This window comes from Rhincodon typus, chromosome 15, assembly GCF_021869965.1.
Source record: "Rhincodon typus isolate 14 chromosome 15, sRhiTyp1.1, whole genome shotgun sequence".
Classification (NCBI taxonomy): Eukaryota; Metazoa; Chordata; class Chondrichthyes; order Orectolobiformes; family Rhincodontidae; genus Rhincodon; species Rhincodon typus.
This window is the reverse complement of record NC_063346.1, coordinates 42,938,649-42,958,693: the sequence shown is the minus strand read 5'-3', so window position 1 is coordinate 42,958,693 and position 20,045 is coordinate 42,938,649. Positions and strand designations below refer to the sequence as shown.

The following is a 20,045-nucleotide window of genomic DNA, read 5'->3' as shown; positions in this document are numbered from 1 at the left end:
TTTAGTATGGCTCCTTGAATTGTTATTAAATTTTATCAAAAGAGGTGGCTTTCATCAAAACGTCTTACTCCAGACAAGGATTTAATCTATTATTAATTATTTTATTGTATGAGTTGAATTGAATCTGGATGAGCTGAAACATGAATAACTTAATCTGCTTTTATTGCCTTTTCACTGATAAATAATCACAAAAAATGAACTCCAAGCTCATTAAGACAAATTTATTGAATATCAAATTTAAGAAGAAAACTAAATTAGTACAAGATTGTTTCACAATATCACAAACTCTTTGTAGCTTTGTAATTAACACTATAAAATTTGAAAACTTAAAGTTGAAACACCAGTGTTTCTTGAAAGTTGCCAATGTTTTAATCATATCTGCGTAGTACAGAAACTGCTGCATTGCTAAGTATTCTCCCCTACATGGTACTGTTGAGAAAATCAGTTAGCACCAGTATCTTGATTTTGGTTATTTTCGATGATCCATAACATGTTTTTTTTCTGATCAGTACTAACTGTGACCTATTTTTCATAGCTGATTATTTCAATTTATTGTGTATGATGATGTTTCAATAATGTCTGTGTGGAGAAAACAGATTTACTGATAATTGCACTCAAATGATCAACAATATCGCTGCATAGAACACAAAGCTGCAAAACTAATTTAGATTTGTTTAAAGCATTTCTTGTATTTTAAAAGAAATATTCATGTTTATATGAATATGGCCCATGTTTAAAAATTATACCAATCAAGTATAGAAAGCATTTTCAAATACTTAAATAATGGGTTTTCATTATAATTCCATCGCAGTACACAAATCAATACTTCAGGCAACCTGTGCCTTCACCACTTTTTCCTTAATTCTCACAGAATAATGAAAAGACTGACCTAAAAATATTGTTTCAATAGCAAAGCTGGATATAATACTGTTGTATTTGGTCTTGGTATAAAATTCCAAGCTTAATGGTACAACCATGAGACAAAGTTATATTTGTCACTTTAACAATAACTTATAGGTAAGACACATGACTATTTGGCAAAAAAAAATGATAAAAACATGTTTATCCTAACAACCGAGCCAGTCAGTTTTCACATTTCCTACTTTAATAATCTTCAAGCTCTGGTCTTCCATTTGGAGGTAGTACCAATCCTTGAAAAAGTAGGTGTGTCCTGTACAAAATGAGAAACAATGTTGCATGTTTAATACACATTCATAAAAGAGCATTTTGTAAAGTTTCCTCCCAGTTAATGAATCCTGTCTAAAATTTATGTTGTGCATAAAGCAGGGGGTGGGGGGATATAGTTGGTGGGGTGAAGAAGGGGGTTTACTTTTGGGACTTTCTAGACCTTTTCAAATTAATCAGGCAGAACTACTGAGTATGATAAAGGAAGGCGTAGGATAGTGGGCAGAAGTGGTGGCTCAAAAATGCCTCATCTCTCAGTGTCAAAGTTAAGAGATTATACAGGAATTGTTGGCCTAGAAAATGATTCCTCTAATTTTATGGCATGGCATATTAATTTGAAACACTGGCTTTATTGTTCATATTCACAATTTGCAAAAACAAATCACTGCCAATTCAATGATTTAAGTCTGACTTACATATACACATTTTACATACAAAGACAAAGAAACTAAAAAATCTATTTCAAGGAAGTTAGGATTACCATTCTCAAGAGACTCAAGGGCACCATCCAAATTATCTGGAATGCCATTCCAGGCATCTGCAATTAGCTTAGGGAATCCAGGATCCATTTTTTTCTTCACTTCATTGTATCTGTAAAGATGAAACATACACTCTTCAACATTAACAAAGTAAGTTCTTCACATTAAGTTATGAAGGAACATTATCATTTTTTGTAAGTAACATGACATTGTCAATATAAGAAGGTACATGATCTGCAGTTTGTGAAATCTAAAGCATCAACACTGGCACATCTATTAAAAACATATAATTTTACTACTCAAGTATGAACTGAAAATAAATATACCTCAATTAAAATGTAGAGTTTCAGCCTACCTCCAAAACTTTTCACCTGCAAAGATGTAAGTCTTCTTGTTTTTCTTCCAGTTAAAAACTGCATCAATACGTGGCAAATCATCTGGTAGCCCAAGTGTGGAGATTTTCTTGGGATATCCTTTCTCCAGGTCACTGGCAGTATAAAGCCAGTGCTCATCTCCTAAATAAACAAGCCGTTGAATAATAGTAAGTTGCAGTAATTAACTGTTCTTAGTCTTACATAGATGTGATCTGCATAACAAATAGTTTATCACCCTCAGTAAATCTGAGTAAGGTGACATTTTCATCTTGTAATAGCTGGATTCAAGTTCTGAATAAAAGGTTGATAAATAGGCTTATCAAACTTTGGTCTCAGACTATTTCTTCATTCAGTGCAAGTGTTTTATTGTCTTTCACATTTTACATAATTCTTGAGCATCAATTCTTCCATTTGTGACCCTGTGACAGTGAAAGGTCAAAGCACAGATAATGTTGGCTTTTGAAATTTCCTTTAATCTATCCCAATAATGTGCATGTTGGGCATAGTCCAGAATTTGGACGGTCATTTTACAAAAGTAATGTCAAATGTTTGCTATGTGCGGAGGCATATTTTGATATGTAATTACTACATTCTGGTTGTGATAAGTGGTCTTAAAAGAAAAATTATGTGATCGATCACATCATTTTGACTAAGTTTGGATGTGTATTCAGAAGCTATTTTTGGCAAAAAATGTATTTCATAACATTTACTGAATCAGAGTATTCAATATTGAAATTAATACCTGAAAAGAATACAGCCTTGTCAGTTAAAGGCTCCTGATAGACAGCATCAATTTTTTCAGGCAGATCAGTCCAGTAAGTAGCTACTAGCATTGGTCCCAGGGGTTTGGACCGGGGATTTCTGGTTCTCCACAAGAACCTAAGCAGCACAAAAGACTTTAGGAAATGTACAATAGACCTATTCATCAGTACATCTGTTTCTAATTATCATCGGCAAAGTAATACCAGCTGCAGAAGTTCCTTATTTCTGCATTTGCAAGAGGATGCTCATTAAAAGTATTTTTTTTTGAAATCACAGTAACAAGATGCTTCTGTAAATTTAATAAAGAAAGGTGCAAAAAGTCTATTTGACAACTTTAGCAAATGGGAGAATACCTTGGCCATTTTTAAACTGATGATTCTATTAGGGAAAATAAGTTAACGTGGAAGATTATAAAAATGTTAACCAAACTTGTCCAATGCAGTGATGAAGAAATCAAATAACAATGATTTTATAGTAACACCTTGGTATCTCCCATCCTTGGTCCTTCATATTTCTCATCTACGTGCTGTCCCTTGGCAGTATAATCCAAAGTTACAGCATTAGTTTTCACACGTACACTGACAATACACAGCTCTACTCCAACATCACCTCACTCGAATCCAACACAGTTGCAAAACTGTCAGATTATTATGCTTATCCAGCATCCAGTACATATAATATTGGGAAGGCTGCCTCAGCTCATTGGTAGCTGAAACCCTGATTCAAACCTTTATTATCTCGAAGTCATTTCTTCCAGAACACTTCATTGTTGATCTTCTGCATGCCGCCCTTTATAAATGTGAGATCATCAAAAACTCTGCTGCCTGTGTCTTAACTCACAGCACATCCTACCACATCACCTGTGTGCTCACTCATTGACATTGACTCAACATCTTGATTTCATAGATCACAGAATCCCTACAGTGTGGAAACAGGTCCTTCAGCCCAACAAATCCACACTCAGAGCATCCCACAATGACACATTCCCCTATAACCCACCTAATTTACACATCCCTGAACTCTACGGGGGTGCAATTTAGCACAGCCAATTCACCTAGCCTGCACATCTTTGGACTGTGGGAGGAAACCGGAGCACCCAGAGGAAACACACGCAGACATGGGGAGAATGTGCAAACTCCACACAAACAGTCACCCGAGGGTGGAATCAAACCCACATCCCTGGCGCTGTGAGGCAGCAGTGCCAACCACTGAGCCACTGTGCCACCACGATTTAAAGATCAAAATTATTTAAAATTTGTCCATGTTTCAAATCTCTGTATCCCTATAATCTGCTCCAGCTCTACAATTTCCTGAGACATTTCATGAGCATGTCTAACAAATAAACATATTGTACAAGTTTTATTCCTGCGAGTGAAATCTGAGGATAGAAGTCTTGATAGCAGGGAATCTGGTGGGTATTATAAAGCATTACCATAACTCCACCATTTCAATCTGCATTACAGCATGGTTGTTACAATTTCACATTTACTTCATCTTTGAACTCTGCTCTAAACTCTGTTTTGTCATTGTTAAACGGTGGAACAATTCATACCCACAGTGTTTCAGGTGAATTGCATGCCGATGTTGGGTAAGAAAATCAAAATTGTTATTTTGTGCAAATCTAATTTAGTCAGTAAGTGGAAGTGTAATTAAACTGAAGTATACAGTTTAAATGCCAGACTTAAAGAAGGTGTTAACAAGACTTCCAGTAAAAACACAGCTTAATTAAGAATCAATTGATCCTCATTAACTGAGTCAGACAGGCCCTTTGTCCTTGAAGCATATAAAACTGGCCAACGTTATGCAACTTGGCACTTCAGTGTGACTTAAAATGAAGTGTCAGAGTTAAATGAGTAAAGGGAGTTAAGGAGAGGAGAGGAGAGGAGAGGAGAGGAGAGGAGAGGAGGGAAAGGAGAGGAGAGGAGAGGAAGGAAAGGAGAGGAAGGGAAGGGAAGGAAAGGAAAGGAAAGGAGATGTTCTGTAGCTTTTGCTTTGCTTGAACTTTTTTTCAGGACTAAGAAATTATTCTTAATCTACTACAGCAGAAGAAGATTGTAATTTGGCATCTGGTAAGTGAAAAAGGTCAACTGTTTTCCCAAGGTTCAACATAGTACAGCAGCTGATACTGTGGTTAATAAAATATATAAAATTGAAGATTATATTGTTCCTTGGAGGAAATTGTCAATGGCAGGATAGGTAATATAGTATAGTTGTAGCAGGTGGGAATTCTTGGTCAGCTTGGTCCACAGATAGTGTTTCGAGTAGCTTTGGCTCAAAGTTTACTAACTAGAGGCTGAAATACAGACACTGCAACACCTCAGGTGGGATGGATGGGGTAAAGTTACCAGGATTCTTTGCAGCAGAAGACATGGTGGCTCAGTGGTTAGCACGCTGTCTCACAGCTCCAGGGAACCAGGTTCGATTCCAGCCTTGCGTGGAGTTTGCACATTTGCCCTGTGTCTGCGTGGGTTTTCTCCCACAGTCCAAAGATGTGCAGGTTAGGTGGATTGGCCATGCTAAATTGCCAGGGATGTGCAGGCTAGGTGGATTAGCCAATGATAATGTGGGGTTATGGGGATAGGGGAGGGGGCTAGGTTTGGGTGGAATGCTCTTCAAAGGGTCAGTGCAGACTCGATGCTCTTCTATTTGACCTCTCTGCATTTTAGGGATCCTATGATTCTTAGGGTTGATTTGTCTGATTTGGTCAGTATTCAGGGACAGAAGGTTTTAACCGCAAATGAGGGGACCCACAGCACAGGAATATCAACTTTTGCAATTGTCCAACAAATTTGAGGCTTTTTCCGGTAGTCTGGATAAGCTTTAGGCCTGCAGGGTGGATGATCTAGCTGATCACAAAATGGTGCCATAGGAAGCTATTTGAGAAGGGAGAATAAGAATGAATACGGGGTAGTGGGGAAACAGTATAGTGAAGGGGATTGACACCACTCTCCACAGCAAAGAGAATGAGTCTAGATAGCTGTGTTGCCTGCCTGGTACCAGAGTTCAAAGATGAAAGAACTTGCAACATCAGGGGGAGGATCCACGTTAAGTACTGCTGACAAAGGAGGGGGTTCTGCATTGTCAATATGAAGAGCTAGGCACCAAATTAAGAAGCAAAACCTCAAAGGTCATTACCTCTATGTGTCATGTGCCACATGCAAAATGGGCAAATCAGATTAGAGAGATGAATGTGTGGCTCAAAGACTGATGTAGATAAAGTGGGTTCTGGTTTATGGGACTCTGATACCAGTACTGGGGAAAGACACCTGTACAGTTAGGACGGTCTCAATTTCAATGGTACTTAGAATCACAGTATCACTACAGTGCAGATTGAGGCCATTCGGCTCATTGAATCTGTGCCAACCTTCTGAAGAGCATTCCACCCAGACATCAGTGTCTGTTCTCTATGCAGACTTTACTAAAGCACATGAAAAGGTTCCTCATGGTAGGCTGGTCCAGAAGATTAAGTCACATGGATTCCATGATGAGTTTCTAAGTTGGACACAAAATTCATTTGGTCATAGAAGACAGAGGGTAGGTGTGGAGGGGTGCATTTCTGACTGCAAGTCCATGACCAGTGGTGTTCTGCAAGGATCAGTGCTGGGACCTCTGTTGTTTCTAATTTATATAAATGATTTGGATGAAAGTGTATGTGGTCTGGTTAGTAAGTTTGCAGACAACATGAAAATTGGTGGAGTTGCGATAGTGAGCAAGGTTGTCAAAGGATGCAGCAGGATGTGGATCAGTTAGAAAGCTGGGTAGAGCAAATGGCAGATGGAGTTCAATCCGGACAAATGTGAGGTGATGCATTTTGGGAGGTCAAATACAAGAGCGACATATACAGCAGGACCATGAGGAGCAATTCAAAGTAAACAAGTCGCTTCTATTGAAAGTGAGACAGGAGAATTAAAAATGGAAAATAAGGAGATGACAGATGAATTGAAAAAATATTTCATTCTCGTTTTCATAATAAAGGATAGAAGTAACATTCCAGAAACAGTAACAAGTAAGACAAAGGAAGGGAACAAGGAATTCAAGAAAATCACAATCATGACAGAAGTGTTACTGAGTAAACTACTGGAGGTGTAGGCTAAGAATTACTCAAGTGCTGATGGAATTCATCCAAGGGTTGTAAAAGAAATGGCTAGTGAGATAATTGATGAATTGTTTTAATTTTCCAAAACTCCCTTGATTTGAGACATTCCTAAATGATTGCAACTCTTTAATCAGAAAGGGGAGACAGAAAGCAAGAAATTACAGGATAGTCAAGCCTAACATTTGTCATAGGGAAAATATTAGAAGCCATTATTAAAGCAGTTACAGCACGGCCCTTAGAAATAATCAAGGAAATCAGGCAGAATCAACATGATTTTGTGAAAGGGAAATCTTGTTTGACTAATCTGTTGAAGTTGTTTGAGGAGATAAAGCATGATGTAGGTAAAGGGGTATCGGTAGATGTACTGTACCTAGACTTCCAGAAGGCATTTGATAAGGTGCCACATGAAGCACAATTGCAGAAAATAAAAGTTTATGGTATAATTGGTAGCATATTGGTAGGTATAGAGGATTACTTAGCTAGTATGAAGAGGACAAAATGGGTATTTTTCAGGTTGGAAAAATGTAACGAGTAGTGTTCCACAGGAATCAGTCCTGGGACTTCAGCTATTTACAATTTAGATAAATGCCTTAGTTGAAGGGACACAAGGTATGGTTGCCAAATATACTGCTGACACAAAGACAGACTGGAACAAAGATGTGAAGAGGACATAAGGAGGCTACAAAAAAAAAGGTGGCTTAAGTGAGTGTGCAAAGATGTGAACAAATGAGATATCTTGTGGGAAATGTGAAATTGTCCATTTGAGCAGAAATAATTAAAAAATCATTTTATTTAAGTGGTGAGAGATTGCAGAGCTTGGAAATACAGCTCAATCCTGGTGTCCTCGTGCATGAATTGCAAAAGTTAGTATGCAGATATAGCAATTAATTAGGAAAGCTAGTACAATGTTATCATTTACTAGGAGGGTAATTAACTACAAAAGTAGAGAGGTTTTACTTCAGTTATATAGGGTACTGACGAGACGACATCTCGACCATGCACAGAACTGGTCACCTTATTTAAGGAAGGATGTATCTGCATTGGATATATGTCCAGGTTATTTTATGAGCAAAGGTTGGATAGATAAGACCTAGTATCCACTGGAGTTCAGAAGAGTAAGGAATAACTTGATTGAAACCTACAAGATCCTGAAGGGTCTTGACAGGTAGATGTGGATAGGATGTTTTCACTTATGGGAGAATCTAGAACTAGGGATTACTATTTAAAAATGAGGGGTCACCCATTTTAAACGGAAAATAGGCAAAAACAGTCTCTCAGAGGGTTGACAGTCTTTGGAAGTCTCTTCCTAGGAAAGGTGAAAATGTTGGAAACACAGTCCTTCAACATCTTTTAAGGCAGGTGTCGATAGATTCTTCTCAAGCAAGAGGGGAAATGTTATCAGGGATTGTTGGGATACAATTGGATCAGCCCCATGACTTTAATAAATGGCACAGTAAGTTTGAGGGGCTGAATGGCCTATTCATGCCCTTAAATCCTATACCATTGCACATTGGATCCCAATCAGTTGACTGTAGGTGGAGACCATTCAATAAGGATAACTACAGGCAGGTAGGTAGTGAAGGACAGAGGGATCATTTACCACCGTCACAGAAGATGCATTTGTGATTTTAAGAACCTTTTGTGGGAGGAGCAGCTATTTCTAGCTTGATCACTAGTAGTTCTTTTTAATCTATCCCAACTTCATAAAGGGCTGATGGTTCAACTACAGTTCTTCATTTCTGCACTAGTTCAATGCTAGTTTGGAATGTCCCATCAGCCCTCTGATTTGTTTGACTTTATGCAGTGTTTATTGCCAGAGCAAGAAGTCTGCTTTCTTTGTAGCTTGCCAAAGAATTCCAGCATTGCAGCATCCCATTACTACACAGGCTATACAGATGTTAAAATATCTAGGGGTAATAAATGCAGCTAATTTCCCCTTTAGAACTCGCACTCTGTCAGAACTCTCAGAGGTACCTTTATAGCTGACTGTAGGTACAGTGTCACAAAACCTCGGATCAGTCTATGGCAGATTTTGGATCTTGCCGATTTTCAGAGAATACAGAAGTTTAATTCGATTAATTGGTGACATCGAAAATCAAATATATAAACACCTTTCATTTAAAATTTGTAAAATAATACATAAACAGTGAAGAAAGAATGTTTAAAAAGAAAAAGATAATAAAGTAATTGAAACTGCACAGGTTAGGCGGATTGATGTGGATTAGTCCAAGCTGAGTTAGTGGGGTCATGGCCCACTTGGAGCGAAGTGCAAGACCAGAGGACAAAACTGGAATCTAAATTAGCATGCCACCATGCCATGCCGTGCCATACCTAGGTGAAATGATGCTTGGTTCCTTTAAAAGACAATTAAAATTGATATATGGTAACTTTTAAAGATTTCCAGTTTTAGACCACTTCAGTTTTCCGGTAGCCAGATTTGAAACACTGTACCTGTACCAGAAAGAGCTAAATACTATTAAAGTATAAAGTAGTCAAGTTCTGAGCAGCTCCCAGTTCATCCAATTCAAAATTATTTTCTTGACATCCTCAAACATACAGATAAAACAGTATACCTCAAATGTTCCATTATCTCTGCCAGAAACAACAGACAGTAGAAACACTGAAACTAATCCAGTTGTAGTTTCTGAAGTCAGTTTAAATAGAAAGACTTGAACAAACTCAAGACAGGAAATCTTGCCTTTGTATGGTCATGAAAAACATTGACAGAGAATGAAGAACTCTTTTCACATCTTAATTAATTTTTATTTCTGTTGACTTATTTGATTGCAGGTTTAAAATTGGAAATTTTCTTACCGATCTTTAAAGAAGAAAATTTCTCCTCTGATTTGCGTAACTCCATCAAAAATCAAGGTGTCCTCACAAAGGTTCATAGGAGTGACAGGGCCCTGTGTTGGTGGCAAGGGTTTATCAGTCGGTGCACCTGAACGGAACCCAGAATAGACAGTATTTGTTTTCAGTTGACAGGAAAAACACAATTCAAAAGTTAGGCCCACAACTATGTGGATGACTGGTCAACTCTTTCGACTAGACAACAACACTGAGTCAGTCATATGGCGTGCCAATGAAACAGTTAAGTCCTATATCCTGGCAATGTATAACTGGACATTTTCCAGTCTTTCGAGTCGCTGTCCCATCTGAGCTGCCTTTGGATCGATAACCACACTAATCCAAATAGGTAATTCAGTATTTATCGTTCCCCGACAATGCTGTATGTCAGATTTAATTTCCTGGTAACTGAGAGTTGGAATAAAATTCCAATGTCTCCCCACAACAAAGGAAATTTATTGACACTGCGCATTTGCATTACAGAAATAATGGTGGAGAATGTCAAAATTATATTTAGATGACTCCTCTCTCGATTCTCCTCCTTGAAGTAGCACAATGAGAGCAGTCATGTCAATTAATATCGTCTTAAAAAGATTTTAAGAACAAATGGGATTCGCAGAATACAAAAGCAAACTTGAACATTCCTATTATTATTTCTGTCCACTGTTGCTTTACCATAAAGCTTTTGAATGCCGAGAATATCATCGTTTGAAAGCCTGAAGTTTTTGGTGTAGGTGTAGATTGGGGCCATTAGAGCTCCAGGATCTTGGGAATGCTCCAGACCAAGTGCATGACCAAACTCATGAGCAGCAACAAGGAAAAGACTGTAACCTGGAAGAGTAACAAAGAAAAATCATGTTTCTTGTTAAAGAAAAATGCAAAGACACATCATGGTAGATATTACATACTTTCTCACAGTATTTTTGGTGGGGGGGTGGTGATGGGTATTCATGTAAAATAGATCCATGTAAAATAGATCAGTTCCCCACCAACCTTCAATCTCACCCACATAATCCAGCAGCAAACTCAACAGCTTGCTCATATTTTCAATGAATAATTAAGAGGTTGTTTAAAGCTCAATTGACACAAATATTATGCTGTTAACCCCATAATACAGTTAGTGCGGTAGGCAGGTGGGTGAGGAATCCCCTTTGTTTTCAAAAGCATTTAAGATGGTGGGGAAGATGAGTGTGCTATCTTTGTGGGTGGTGCTCTTTGCTTGCTTCCTTCCTACCTGCGAGTATTTGAAAACCCACCTCCTCCACACCTTATGAGCCACTACAATGTGCCAAAAAGACTCCTGCCCAAAGCCATTTAATTCGCCTTATTCCCGGATCCACTGGGCCTCCTTCAGTTCCAAGTTCGCCTGCTATGGTGTTCTGGCATTGCTGGAGCTCCTTGATAATTCAATTGTCCGACAGCCCCAGGAGACAGAATTTCCTACCACTCAGGGTAGAAAACTGACTCTGCTTCAGTCTAACCCAGCCGAATTCCCATGGCTCCATGGCCAGCTTGTTGTTGGCCTGTCAACTTGCCGCTCATTTTTCTTCTGTGGTGATTTTCAGCTGTTTGCCCATTGCATCCTCCTTGTACATATAATTAGCTCATTTTAACTATAGTTAATTAACCATGACCAAGAACTATGAACGTACTTTGGCCATTAGATATCCACCAAATCCCATCTCCCTCACATTCCCCCCCCTCCCCCCCACACCCACACACACACACCACCCTAGTTGTTGTATTGACCATGATCTTCTGCTAGCCTCTCTGGTCTATTCCTTGCACAAGTCTCCCCTGACTGCAGGGCAAGGCCCAAGGTTAGGCTCAAAACCAAATACACAGAGTCTCAGCCTCATCTGACAGGACACCGAGGTTCCACTGAACATTTATTTGCCCTACAAGTCCCAAAAGAACATAAGGAATAGGAGAAGGAGTAGGTCATTTGGTCCCTTGAGATTTCTCCTCCATTGGCTGAATTGATTGTGGTTGTAACTCCATTTTCTTGCCTTTTACCATAATACTTGATCTCCTTTATAGTTCTAAAATCTGTATAGTTCAGCTTTGAGTAAATTCAAAGCCCCACGCTCCACTCTCTTGGGTAGAGAATTCCAAAGATTAATGACACTGTGAGGATAAATTCCTTGTCATCTTGATATTAAGTGGGACACCTTTTACTTAGAAAGACCACCCCAGTTCAAGATTCCCCACATGGGGAAATTAGAATCATAGATAGTACACAGCATAGAAGCGGCCACTTGGCCCATCTTGTCTGTGCCAGCCTAGAAAAGCGATACTCATCCAAATTCTGCTTTGTGGCATTTATTCTATAGCCCTGCTGGTTAACATGCTCTCTACATCAACTTTGTCGATCCCCTCAGTATCCCAAATGTTTCACTAAGGTTACCTCCTATTTTTCTAAACTCCAGTGAGTATGGGCCCATACTAGGCGATGGCCTAGTGGTATTATCGCTGGACTTTTAATCCAGAGGCCCAGATAATATTCTGAGGATCAGGGTTCAAATCCCACCACGGCAGATGTGAAATCAATTTAAAAAATCTGGAATTAAGAGTCTAATGATGACCAGGAGTCCATTGCCGATTGTCGGAAAAACCCATTTAGTTCACTAATGCCCTTTAGGGAAGGAAACTGCCATCCTCACCCCATCTGGCCTATGTGTGACTCCAGACCCACAGCGATGGGCAATAAATGCTGCATGCTGAATGAATAAAGAAAAAAGAGATCTGGTCAAATGTTCCACATAAGCCAACACATTTATCCGAGGAATCAAGTGAACCTTCTCTGAACTGTCTCCAATGCAATATACTCATCATTAAATAAGGAGACTAAAACAGTACACAGTGCTTTTGTTATGGTCTTAGCAATGAGCTGCACAGTTGTAGCAAGACTTTATTAATTTTATAATCCATCCCTCTCGCAACAGAGGCCTAAATTCCATTTGCCTTTCTAATTACTTGCCTACTTACTATCAAAGACCTCTGGTAGACCACATTTATTTTGTTGACTGGAGTAGTGTCTTTCATTTGCCCCTTTGCACCAGATGCTAGCCATACCTCAGGCCCAATAGTTCCAACTCCATCATTACCTATGGCTGTGTATACGCAAGTAACAGCTTTCTAAAATCATCTAATCTCATTCAATTGACTGGCGACTCATCATAATAGAAATAGTTAGGACTAAGAGGGATGTTTAAATTTTCTCATATTGGAATGTGAATTGTATGCAGTCTTTCATCCTGTTGTCATTCAAAATACAAGCAGCGCAGGATCCACTATGATCCTGGATAGTGATCAGGAATGGAAATGCTGAATAATCCAGGTTGTGGAGAACAAATGCTGCTGCAGTTATAATCAGTGAACTCACAAGCACTCTTAATGATTTGTACAAGTGCATTATCTTTCAGGAGGTCTCGCAGTGCAGTGGCAGCATCCCTGTCTCTGTGCCAGAAGCTCTGGGTTCAACTCCAGGTCTTGATGACCAAGGAATTTGTGTTAATAATGTGGCCACAATGTGTTGAATATGAACCTATAAGTCCTACCAAAGGCAGGTGGTAGGTGGCGAAAAGATTCCTGGTCAGCAATGTGATCACAAGAATGTTGGAGGCTCCGTCATCTCTATCCATTGCTCCAAATTACAACATGCATGTTACAGTGCACATTGTGTGATGACATTGTAGCTCTAAGAGGCGCATTTTTGAAGAGTGGTTCTGAGCAGTCTACCAAAGGCACTAGATTAAAGTTTGTGAAGCTTTGGGTATTTTTTAACAAGTTAGAACAATGGAGGCAGTCTGGGTGTGTATTGCCAGCTCTCTCAGACCAGGATTTCTAGATTTGTTTTTAGTTTTTAGGTTTAGCTTTAAGCTGTTGTGGGCTTGAAGAAGTTGGAGCTATCTTTTCCCTCTCGGTTACTGCTAGAAGCTGGGGTTTCTCTCTGCTGCTGGGTTATCTGTGAGACAAATCTACTTTTTTGAATTTTCCTTTTTGCCAAGGGGTATGTTTATGGGATGTTACTATATTGGAACAATTAATTAGTAATAGTTACTGTATCTAGTATTCTATTAAGTTTTCCAATAGAGTTGTTATTCTAAATTCTTCTTTCTTTTGTTTGTACTTTAACTATAGCATTTGAATAAATTGTGTTTTGCTTAACATCGAGCGGTTTGACCTGTCACATTGCATCCGGAACACAGCTCTTCAAATTTGCCTTTAAAATAAGAAAAAGTTAGGGTCTCTGATACTCTACTAAAATATTTTGAGGTGGGCTGGTCTGGTCTGGTCTATAACAATTGCCACAATAAACTGGGCTCTGAGTGATATATGACACAACACCACGCCTCAAAAATATCAACATTGTTAAGATCAAGACTCTCTCCCAGTTGGCATGTGTTGCATGGATTTGCAGGTTAACAATCAAGAAGAGCCTTCTGTACTCAAAACATTAACTTTGTTTCTCTCTCCACAGATGCTGCCAGACCTGCTGAAATTCTCCAGCATTCTGTGTTTGTTTCAGATTTCCAGCATCTGCAGTATTTTGCTCTTATCTGACGGACAATTAACCTGTTTGGCCTAATTTTATATGCACCTTCCCTGGTCAGCTGCTAGGGCAGGAGAAACCCGGAGCTTCAAACTCAAGACTTCCAAAGATTTATGAGTCCTGTATGTGAAAATAAGTGTTCCACCCCCTCCGGAGTACTGTCCAAATGCCATCTGTAACTTACCACTGTCAGGGCAGAAGCCCCACTTGCTATCATCATCATAGCTTCCAGTGGTTGCACACCACAACAGGCCATCATTACGTCCATTACTTGTGCAAGAATCATATGGTTTCCGAAGGAAAGTGAAAGGAAATACACAAGGTGAACCATCTGAGTTTCCTCCAATTGTTGACAGGGCTGAAATGTGGAAATCAGATATACAAGCAAGATTTTAAAAAATTACAGATCAACACGGCAGACATTTAAAAAGGTTTCCAAATGAAGAAATTGTGAAAGTGTATTGCTTTAAAAAGTAATATTTGTAAAGGTCTATTTATTCACTGGACAAATTATTTGAATCGATTCTGACAGACAGGGTAAACTGATACTTAAAAACACGTGGAGTAATCAAGGACAGTCAGCAGGGATTTATTAAGGAAGCATCTTCCAATGGGCATCAAGAATGAAATGTCAGGTCTACATGGGGCTCCTGGGTCCATCCATATTGTTTATGCACCCAGAGTGCAAGGTTCCAAGAGTCAGCCTGCTAACTGCTGGCATACTCTCCTTACTCTGTTATAAACTGTGAACAGAATCCAAGGATGGAGTTCCAGTCAGAGGGCCCACAGTAATGTTAGGCTGGTAGCCCTCCCTCAAGGAGAGATGGGTGCTGTCAAAGCAGGAAGGTGAGTACGAGGGCAACTCAAAATGGAACATCCTCACTTGGTGTGGGCGGTAGTGGGGTAAGTGGTAATAAATGCTGCTCCATCATGGGAAAATATTGCTTCCAATGTGATCTCTAAATTTGTCCATTGGCTGGCCCCCTCTTTAAAGCAGGCAGTCAATCCATGGAGAAGCCCCCTAGAGATAGGAATGCATTAATTAACTGCCCTGATGTTTTTTCCGTATTTTATTAGCCTTCCTGTCCCTATATTGTTCTCCACTGACTGCAAAAGGTCAGGTTTGAGTCATTTGAAGGGTTTACTTCATTCAGAATCATTGCAGCACATTGCAGAAGTGCTTATTGCGCACATGTCGCTGACAAAAATTTTGGCACATCATTTTACATAATTTCCTACTTCTCTCATCCCATTATGAAACATTACAGTTAATGTAGTTCCTCATGGTGATAATGAGTTTTTTATGAGTGTTAGAAGATTCTTTTCTAATGGGATGCATATTTTGTTGTTTAACAGTTGTATTGAAGTCATATGGCACTAACTTGAATGGATAATTTTGCCCAAATCAGTTAGTCCCTTTAAAACAAAGTACATCTTACCAAGTGTAGATGCAACTGTAAGATCAGACTTTGCTACACAACAAACAGAACTACCTTGAAAACAGGTATGAACCACTGCAGTGACCAATCTTCTTGAGTTTTACACCCTGTTGCTATTGTACTAGGAGGGTGAATAGAAACCTGCTGGTTGGTAAGTGTCATTATTCTTACAGCCAATAAAATACCAAACATTCCAAATGTTCCACCCATTCTGGAATGTAACGATAAGCAATGCTGGCCTGGCACTTCATCAATTTTTTTAAGCATCCCTGATACTCAGCTTTACAACTTGGGAGAACTTAAAGTCTAGTGGTGTTTTCAAGGAATGTCATAGTCGATTAACAGATAAAGAATATCTCGCTAACTACGTAGCCCGGCTTCTGTTCATGTATCATGCACAAACTGTTAATACCTTGGTCTGGGCAGAAGCCGTATTTTCTGTCTGTGTCATAATTGCTGGTTGTACTACACCACCGGTAGCCATCTGATCTTCCTTCCGTTGTGCAGCTATCGAACTGCCTGCCTTCAAAGGTGAAAGGAAATGAGCATGGCTCTCCACCAGCATTTCCTCCCATCGTAAAAAGCACTGCAAGGAACCAAAACAATCACATATTATCAGAGGCTAAGTTTTAAAGGAAACAACAGAATCAGACTTTTAACAAATTAGTTCCAAAATTGATCAAACAGAAACAAAGAAGAATATTCCTGCCTCATTATTTGTTTAAAATGATCTATGAACCTTAAAAAAAAACTTTATTTCAACGTTGTTGCCGTTAAAGAACATGAAACATCTGTTTCAATGACTCATATTTAACATTAGCCTGCTCCAGCTGCAGTAAATTGGTTGAACCATAGGTTATTATAGATACTGGCTGTTGGGTAAACATGGAGCATAAGATCAATTATGGTTATAATAGATTTCAGCATGCTGCTGACTCATATAAATATGCAACAACACAAAGTACAAAAACACTTCTTTTGGGCCTGAGTGAAATCACATGTCTACAGTGTTAAGACAAAAGCACAAAAACAACAGCACCATAAATGGAAATGTTCAGGTTGATAAATGTGCTGCTCTCAGCCAAAAGAGCTTGCAACACTTCTTCCAGTATGAATCATAGAATCCCTACAGTGTGGCCCAACAAGTCCACACCGACCCTCAAAGCATCCCACCCAGATCCATCCCCCTAAACCCACCTCATCTACTCATTCCTGAACACGACAGGCAATTTAGCATGGCCAATCCACCTAGCGTGCACATCTTGGGACTGTGCACCTGAGCACCCGGAGGAAACCCACGCAGACACCGGGAGAATGTGCAAGCTCCACACAGACAGTGACTCCAGGGTGGAATCAAACCCAGGTCCCTGGCGCTGTGAGGCAGCAGTGCTAACCACTTGTGCCATTGCGCCGCCCAGAAAATCTTTACAGAGCATTCAAACACTGGTGCACCTCACAACAATTCTGCTGTTGCATTTAAATCTGTGCAATCCAATGTTATATTACATAAGCCATAAATTCATTGATCCATTATATTAATGACTATATTTCATGGTGTGCACCCACTTTGGCAGTCAGCGGGACTGATGGGCCTGGATCAGTGTCTGCTGCTGGGTTCGCTGTCACTGTTGAGGATGGTGACCCGAGACCTTAAAGACAATTGAGCATTGATAGCTATGTGCCCCCAAAACTCTGGCAAATGGAACCTGAGGGGCTCTGGCAATAGTCAGGCAGGAACCGGAGAGGAGATGGTTTGGTTTTGCCAAGGGTAGGCAGTGCCATGTCCACCAGGGCAGTCATTAATCACCATGGGTTATCTTTATTGCACTGAAGAGCACCTGAAAAGAAGGTTCTGCCCTTCCCTGGAGTCCACTGGATGGCCACAAGAGTTTACCTCACAATCTTCTCATGTGCTGAAGAAGCCAAGTGATGGTCAAATGTCAGCAGAGGTTAAAAACAGGTCCTTAATTAGCTACTTAAATGGCTCAATTGGGCTCCAGGTGGACAGGCACCTGCCACCTTCCAAACTGATGGCGAGATGGCAGGGTGCAGGAAGATGATGGGGACATCATCTTTACTTACTGTATTTCAGTGGATAGAAGATTCCCCCACCCCGCCTAAAGTAGTTATGAGCCACAATGATCAGGAAGAGTCTTGTTTCAGTCAAGAGGCAATGCTGAGTTGGATTATCCCAGTAGGCTGTTAAAACATGCCTCAATAATTAGGGACTCAGTTATGAAGAAATTAATTTGAGTTATTGACTATGCGACAGCAGTATGTGTCTGTGGCACTGTGCTTCAGCATGAGTCCCTGACTTTTGAGAGAGGAGCTTGCAAACATTTAACTCTGATTCTATCTCCACACATGGTGTTTGGCCTGCTGAGTATTTTCAGCATTTTCTGTTGTTTATGGCCTTGCTCATCCACAATTCATATCGTCGGGGTCTAAAACTTCTCCAACGTCAAATTTTCATTCCATGTGTAAATTCTTACATAGCCTCTACCCTCCTAAATCTCCCATATCAAACTCTGTTACTCTAATTACAGCTTTATGTGCATCTATCCTTTACCTAAACCCACTGCTCTGGCAGTAATAACATGAGCTCCCTAGGTCCCAAGCTGGAAAAGTCCCTTCCTAAACTCCCAGGTCTCTCTGTCTCAGTTAAAGTCTCTTTGACCAAAGCTTTGATTACTCATCTGCAGAGATAGTTTTTTTTTCTGATGAAGGGTCTAGGCCCGAAACATCAGCCTTCCTGCTCCTATGATGCTGCTTGGCCTGCTATGTTCATCCAGCTCTACACCTTGTTATCTCATTACTCATCTGCATCTATTTTTGTTCAAACATGGTTCAGTGAAACAGACAATTATTTTCCCATGTCACAAGATACAATACAAATGCTAGCTTGTGCTGATGAATGGAAAACACTGGTTAAAACAGAAAACTTACGTTCATGAGGACAGAATCCATATTTTGCATCTGCATCAAAATTATAAGTTGTGGAACACCATGGGAAGCCGTCGCTACGGCCTTCTGTAGTACAACTATGGTATTCCTTCTCATTAAACAGAAAAGGAAATTTACAAAATTCCCCTTCTGCATTTCCAAATTTTGTCTTAACAACTGTAAAATACAAATGTTGAGAGACTCCAAATCAGAAATTACAATGTATACTCATAAATATTGTACAACTATGATTATAAAATGTAATAAGTTTAGTACCATTTGATTAATATTGGCCAGTATTGTATTGGTCAAAGAGTAGATAATGATATTAATTGTAATAGAAGATTTTGTGTAAATTAAATAGGCAGACACTCAATGACAACTTGGAATTTGAGGACACCTTATGACCATGAAACAATGTCTGAAAACTGAGCAACATTAAAAGTTCTCTTATTGTGTTACAACAAGTGTAGCATATTTGGCAGCAATGTGAAAAACACTGTTAATTGATAAGTTTAATGTTTAATGACTAGTTTCAAATTACAAATAAACAATAAATCTGAGATGCGCTACAGTTAAACAGATATGTACCTCGTCCTTCACCCAACGTCCAGAATTCATCATCATCAAAATGAGAATCACCACCAATTCCTGTTGATGGGGCAAAAGCATGTGCTAGCAGCCCATCCTTCCCATCAAATGGATATCCATCACCATGCTCTTGAAAAAGTTAAAATAACATGCCTGGTTAGATTTCATACACATCACTATCTGATGTTAAAATAATTACAGTTACCTTTGATGATCTCAAAATATGCTTCATTACTTTGGTTAGTATTATAGTCTGTAATTAGAACACATTACATCCTCACTGCTGGTTTGTTCCAAAAGCTAGATAGGTAGATTTAATCTTTTCAATTTCCAGTGCTATTGTAATGCAAAATTGCATAGAACAAGGAAGATGCACAAGAAATTACATTGCAAAACAGTGAATGCAGCATGGAATGGAAATGTAATATGCAAATAATGGAATTTATTGCAGTATTTGTCCACATTAGCTTTAGTATTTGTTTCCCTTACAATGTTCTGTTGTACAAGTGTTTGGGATATGGTATGCAAGTTTGTGGAAGACATAAAGCTGTGTGAATGTAGATTTCTAAAGGATACTTAACAGCTTCAATCTCATTGAAACAAACCCACATTTGGCAAACAATGCTCAACTTAGAAAAATAAGATGCTATGCATATGAGAGATAGTAGAAACTGCAGATGCTGGAGAATCTGAGATAACAAGGTGTAGAGCTGGATGAACACAGCAGGCCAAGCAGCATCAGAGGAGCAGGAAGGCTGACGTTTCGGGCCAAGA

General features: G+C 39.3%; 1 protein-coding gene across 1 annotated transcript in view; it reads right to left on the bottom strand.

Annotated features, from left to right (window-relative positions):
• Positions 1 to 207: 207 nt before the first annotated feature.
• The window catches only part of mmp2 (matrix metallopeptidase 2), a 28,388-nt gene continuing 8,550 nt past the window's right edge, over positions 208 to 20,045 (bottom strand). The window contains exons 4-13 of the mRNA XM_020521678.2: positions 19,272 to 19,400; positions 18,684 to 18,857; positions 16,150 to 16,323; positions 14,483 to 14,656; positions 10,419 to 10,574; positions 9,711 to 9,837; positions 2,781 to 2,917; positions 2,020 to 2,179; positions 1,667 to 1,776; positions 208 to 1,171 (exon numbers count right to left, since the gene is read on the bottom strand). Coding sequence (XP_020377267.1) covers positions 1,068 to 1,171; positions 1,667 to 1,776; positions 2,020 to 2,179; positions 2,781 to 2,917; positions 9,711 to 9,837; positions 10,419 to 10,574; positions 14,483 to 14,656; positions 16,150 to 16,323; positions 18,684 to 18,857; positions 19,272 to 19,400 — 1,445 coding nt within the window. The 3' untranslated portion in view covers positions 208 to 1,067. The remainder of the gene's footprint in view (positions 1,172 to 1,666; positions 1,777 to 2,019; positions 2,180 to 2,780; positions 2,918 to 9,710; positions 9,838 to 10,418; positions 10,575 to 14,482; positions 14,657 to 16,149; positions 16,324 to 18,683; positions 18,858 to 19,271; positions 19,401 to 20,045) is intronic.